Genomic DNA, 6,262 nt, shown 5'->3' with positions numbered 1-6,262 from the left:
CCCCCCCCCTCCCGCCCCATTCTCACGCCCCCCCCCCCCCTCGTGGGCAGTGGTAAGGACCTGCAAGAGAAAGCATTCCCGTACAGGTCCTGGCACCCAATCAAACCTCTAGCCAAGGCTGAACAAAGTGAGTTACATAGCAGCAGCTACCAGAAGACTTTTTGGATTGTCTTTCTCAGTTGAGAATATGGGGACCATGTTGGGTCGCCAGACAAAATGAAATACTTTTAAAAAATTTAATTTCTTAGTGATTTGGAAAGAAAGCGTCCTAACAGCACTCGCCTTCTCTAGCCTCTACATATATTTGTCTAGGAAAAAGAAAAAAAGAAAAAACAAAACAAAACAAAACACGTTGGCTAATCCCTGATATTCAAACTTGAAATTTCCCATGAGATACTCCAGCCTGAGGCGAGGCGGTGCTTCCGCTTTCTCCAGGCGAGAGTTGCAGTTCTACTAAAGCCTGGCGCTGTGACCTCCCCGCGTACGGGGACTGGAACTGTGGGTGGGCAGCGTGTCAGTGACAGGGTCTACCAAGGACACCCTGGGCAGCCCCCCCACACCCCGGAGTCTCCCGCAGCCCCTCCCCCGGCCCAGGTCCCACAGGGCCCCTCCCAGCAGCCTGTAGCTCCCCCAGGTGCCGGGGCAGCAGGGCCACTTTAAGCCGGGCGGGGGTGGGGGGTGGGGGCGGCCGTGCGCGCCCACAGCTGCGGACCACGAGCCATCAGTGAGGCCGAGCGGGCTGCCGGGACGCGGCGGCTCCGCCGAGCTCCTCCTGCAGTGAGGCTGCCCCAGGACCCGGCACGTGGGCAACGGGCCATGGCGGCCTCAATTACCCCCCCAGAGCGCGGTCAAATCTCTGGCCAGGTAAGAGGCGGAGGAGGAGGAGGAAGGGGAGGCAGCTGCGTTTATAACCGTGGCAGGCGCTGGGCCCGGTGGCTCCCCTTGGCCCGCACAGGCATCTCTCATTTCGGGGACGCCGAGGAGCACGGCTCGAGGAGGGCCACTTCCAGGGGCACGAGGCGGGGGACCAGGCGGAGTCACCCCGGGCGGGAGGCCAGAGCCGGAGGGCGGACTGCGCCGTTTTATCACACAGACGTGCTTCTCTGGCTCTTGACGCTTGCCAAACTCGAGTTTTCAAGCCAACCCCTCCGAGGTTTACCCGGGAGCAGAGTTTAGTAGGTATCCAGACAGAATGTGCGTGACGACAACATTGGTTTTACTTCGAATACAGGAAAGTTTATTTTCAGCATGCTTGTCTCTGCACAGCTTGGCATGCTTTTTTCAGTTTGCTTACGGGCATGGGGTCCAAAAAGTCCTTGCATGTCCTTCCTCAGGCTTATACCCAAACCGGCAGTTGTGCCTGGAAACCAAAGCCGTTGGCGGGAAAAGGCATCTGCGCTGTTCACACGTCCTCCCACCCTCCGGGGAACTCAGAAAGCCCACTGGCCTCTTTTGAAAGCACCTGATTTATCTTCCCCTTAGCAGAAGCATAAAATCACTTCCACGACTGTTTTAGATTAAAAAAAAAAAAAAAAGATTAGCCCTGTAGAAAGAGAGCATAAAGCCTCGCCCACCCCAGACAGCGAGGCAAGCTTGGCTTTCTTTTTTTTAAAGATTTTTTATTGATTTATTTGACAGAGAGAGAGAGAGACAGCCAGCGAGAGAGGGAACACAGCAGGGGAGTGGGAGAGGAAGAAGCAGGCTCATAGCGGAAGAGCCTGATGTGGGGCTCGATCCCATAACGCCGGGATCACGCCCTGAGCCGAAGGCAGACGCTTAACCGCGGTGCCACCCAGGCGCCCCCAAGCTTGGCTTTCTTATTTCATGGATCTTGATAGAGAAGTAGGAGAGGCAAACCTTTGGGCTGCCTGAAGTTTTGCGAGCCCTTAGAATGTTCCGCGTACTTCAATGTCCTCACTCCTTAAGCACAAGCTTTCTGAAATTACCACTTTGAAGTGGACCAGTTTAATAGGTTTTCTTAGTTATTTCAAAATGGATGCTCCTATTTAAACTCAAAGTGAAAATAGTATTTGGTGGTGCAGGATTAGGCAAAGCTGCACAAAATGGAAGTCAATAAAATATCTGATTATCTAGTAGTACTTAAATAATCAAGGCTTCCTATCCTTAGGAAAGTCTGAAGCCCCCACTGAACCTTTTGTTTGCATTTGAAGAGCAGCTTGCTCAGTTTCTCCAGATAGAGCTGTTTAAATCCCTTGACTCCTGGGGAAACCAGAGGCCAACAATTGCCCAGTGAGAGCATCAGCCCACGCAGCTGCTGCTGATTGTCAGCACTGCTCCTGGTGATAAGAGTGACATAAATAACAACTCACTAAAATGTAGGAGTGATTTGCTTTAAGCACTTCAGCACCTGCTGTTACTAATTAAGGGTTTAGCCTGCTGCAGATTGCAAATGGAAATCCAGTGTTTTAAGCATTGTAGAGACTGGCGTGCCCTGCGTGGTGCTGTGATTTAGAAATCAAACTGAGTGGATAAACACCAGTGGTGATGATGATGTCGAAATATAAAAACTGCCCACACCTCAAAGATCTACACCAAGGTGTTAGTAGTGTTTATCCCCGAGTGGTGGAATTACAAATGCTTTTAATTTCCTCTTTAGGCTTTTTAAAAAAAAAAATGCCCAGTCTTTCCCAATGAATATGTATTGCTTTTGTTTAAGAAAAAAAAAAAAGCCATAAAAGGTACAGTAAGCAATTCAAATAGAAAAACATTTCCCACCTAATGAGGTCTCACCATCGGTTCAGGTTGTGATGCTCACAGGTGAAGGAAATCTTGGATGTACTAAAAGCAGAAACAATATACTAGAAAGTTTTGTTCGTTTTCCTTTTATAATTCCTATCCGCGGATTCTTCTCATCACCTGTGTTCATATTACACTGCCAACAAGATATTTTTAACTGAATGAATATTCAGATTTAAGTTGATTAGAAGCTATTCAGTTAATTCAAGTTACCTTGGGATAGTGGACTAGGGCAGTGTTCTAATTTGTCTGATTGTTAACATTCCACGTGTGCTATGGCACCGATTTTGTAGGGCAGGGAAGGAAGCCTTTGGCAGGAGAGCAAGGCAGTTCTTTCCAGGGCTGCTTTATTTCATGTTCCCCTGGCAAGTGCCTTGCATCATTGCAAGAACTGTAGACTCCTATGCAAAACGGCCTGTTAGTGGTGCTGCACGACCTTATCCCTTTCTAGATCTTTCTTCTCAAATTTCCCCCCAGTACCCATGTTCTGCTCTTCAGAGCTTGCTCTTGACTTCTCGCCGCAGTAGCTGAGAGATTCTGGGGAAGTTAAGCACTGAGCCTCTGATGGGAATACTGCAGTCAGAAGCATCAACCCTAGTAGGAAAGGGTTCAAGTTAGCAGCTGATTTCTGTTATTTAAGGCTTTCCTCCTCTGTTTCCCCTTCTCTATGGCTCAATGTAATGCAAAGAGCCATTTGATTTGGGCTGTTTTCATCGCTTGATGGAGACACATATTCCCCCTCTAATCCACTTTCTCCCTTCCCCATGAAATTGACTAAATGTTTTCTGTGCGCAGGCTTGGTATTGAGAATACATGGCAATAACTACCAAGTACAGGGCATTGTACTAACATGGTAACAGTCTTGGGATTTAAGTATTATCACCTTCCAGACGAGGATCACAAGGGTCTTACTCAGAGCCAATAGTAAGTGGCTGGACTGGACAACAGCACCTGGTCTGTGTGCCTCGAAGGCCTTTGCCGTCTTCCCACTGCATCCAGCTGTTAAGAAAGAATCCATAGTAGCTTTGGTAGAACCAAGGCTTATACATGAGTCTTCCTGTGTTCCAAAGACTGAAAGCTATACTTAGCAGCAGAAAAAAGGATTACTAGAAGGTCAGCCCTATGAAGGCAGGGACCTTGTCTGTTTTTCACTTTGTATTCCCAACAAAGCATCTGCCACGCAGTAGGGGCTCAATACACATCTGTGGAGAGAATAAATAGATAGCAATCATATTTAAGCAGATGCAAAGTGGCAGGATGTTTTAAAGGAAAGAGAAAATAAATCTCGGTAGTAGAAAGTTTTACAAGTTATTCATAGCCCAGGACACCTTGGTTTATATGTATTATTTTAGTGCAATTATTAATAGCACCCAATTTCATTCTCAAAAGTATCTCAGTTCGGAAGGTAAATAGTCGCCTTGTCTGTAGTAGATAGGTTAGTTTTGGACATTCATAGGTTGCTTCAGTTAACCATGTTAATTAAAAAGCAAAACTATAACCACTTCTTTTAAGACCACTTGTTAATGACCATTACAATTCTTGGCATTTGGTTCACAAAGGAATATATTGGTATAGAAGTGGTCCTGTGCTGCAGTGGAGATAAACACTCTGGACTCAAAAGCATCACAGTAACTTTGAGTCTCACATTGCTCCTAAAGTGCTATTGGAGATAAGGGATGTTTATAAAATGAAAAGGAAACACTCTAGAAGGGTCCTGATACTCTGTACTGCAGAGATTCCAAAGTGTTATGCTGCCTTCTTAGAACATAGGGCATTTGAGGGAGATGGAAGGAAATAAGGCTGGTGACATGATTAAGCCATTGAAAGGCTACGCTACGGAGTTTGAATTCTTACCTGTTTAAAACCGGGTGGGGCAGGTGAATGAGATTGGCCGCTGATGGTGAATGGAGCACGCAAGTCACCTCCTGGTCCAACCCAGACCCCAGAGTAGGACATACTTAAACATGTGCTGATACCTTCACCAAGGAGAGATCATGGGGGGAAAAAAAAGTGTGTGTGTTGGGGGCGCAGGCAGCAAGTATTCCAAATTAGAAGTCCAAGTGTGACCTAACCAAATGCAATATATAGCCCTTCATGGAATCTTGGTTTGAACAAAGCAGCTTCTTTCTGAACATTAAAAAAAAAAAAAAATCCACAGGAAAACTTGAAATTTAGAAAGCAGATATGATTAAATTGCCACTAAAAGAAAAGTACAAAAACCACAGCTTAAAAGGTCTAAAGAAGAAAGGCAAAGGGAAAACAATTGTAGGGGTAGCCCAGGCTGAATGTTAGAAGAAACCAGTGAAAGTTGACCAGAGCGTGCTCACCTGGTGATGAATTAGCTGTATGCAGAGCACCTGGCCCAGGTGGGCCCCTGGATTCTCCCAGCTAACCCCTACTTCATCCTGAAGAGAATGAACAGTATGTGGGACCAGGGTTCCTGGTGTTGGTAATTTCCTGACCTTTAAAATTGACTAGGAGGAAAAAAGGAACAGCAGCTCTGCCCAGGAGGGAAATAAACTAAAGTACTTGGCTTTCAGAGTAATGCTTTCCATTATTATTATTTTGACATTGAGCTGGCCCCAGCCTCTCTGGTCTTCAGCCTTGTTTCCACTGTGTTACCCACTCACACCAAACCCACAGTCGTTCCTTCAAAGAAGCAGCCACTGGGGAGACTACTTGTACATGTCGACTTCGTCCTTGATTCGTATTTATGTTTGGATAACCAAGGATCACCAGACATTAACAGAACTAGACACAAATGCAGACACTAGACACAACTATTCCAGAGACAGGTCATTAAGAGGATAGAAAAAACTTCTAAAATTCTAATTTGTATTCTCAGGGTGTCACATCCTAAAAATAGCAGGTTATGAGGAAATACCAAAAAAGAAAAATCTTAGAAGTGATCAATTCACGTTAAATGAACTGAAATTATAAAAATCTTTGGGAGGACTAAAGACTGAGCTGGTGATATGAAAAATAAAGTTAAGGGACTTTCTTTGAGAAAAGGAGAGACATGTAGGATCAATTGTGGGTGTCCCACATCTAGTGGAAGATTGCCAAGGAGGGGTGAAGACAGAGGGGATTGGGAATAGAAGGAAACGTACAGAGCCGAAGATCCACTGAGTGCCGAGTAGGATGAACAAGATCCGTACGCAGACACATCCTAGAGAAATATCAGCACCCACAGCACAAACAGAAAAGCACAGGAAGGAAAACAAAGCAGCTTATTCTTTTTATCCACAACTGGATGCTAGGAGAAAATAGACCAACAGTTTCAAGGTTCAGAGGCAAGGGATTTTTGACCTTGGAAGTACCAGGTAAAACTAGTACTGAATTGTGGGCCCTAATGCCACTATTAAGTAATAGAAGTAAGGGGCTTAACTCCCGAAGTCTTATAGGAGCAGCAGGAGGGAAAAAGGAAAATCCAATTGGCCTAACAGAAGGCATGGGAAAAAAGAAACAAAATTACTGTTGATGGGAAACGTGAAATAACCAATGA

At 45.8% G+C, this 6,262-nt stretch overlaps 1 protein-coding gene across 1 annotated transcript in view; it reads left to right on the top strand.

Annotated features, from left to right (window-relative positions):
* The first annotated feature begins 816 nt into the window (after positions 1 to 816).
* The window catches only part of LOC103664368 (spermatogenesis- and oogenesis-specific basic helix-loop-helix-containing protein 2), a 47,891-nt gene continuing 42,445 nt past the window's right edge, over positions 817 to 6,262 (top strand). The window contains exon 1 of the mRNA XM_008692229.2: positions 817 to 864. Coding sequence (XP_008690451.1) covers positions 817 to 864 — 48 coding nt within the window. The remainder of the gene's footprint in view (positions 865 to 6,262) is intronic.

Source organism: Ursus maritimus, unplaced genomic scaffold, assembly GCF_017311325.1.
Source record: "Ursus maritimus isolate PB19 unplaced genomic scaffold, ASM1731132v1 scaffold_10, whole genome shotgun sequence".
Lineage (NCBI taxonomy): Eukaryota > Metazoa > Chordata > Mammalia > Carnivora > Ursidae > Ursus > Ursus maritimus.
Note: the sequence above shows the minus strand (reverse complement) of the source record. Positions and strands in the feature narration are given on the sequence as shown.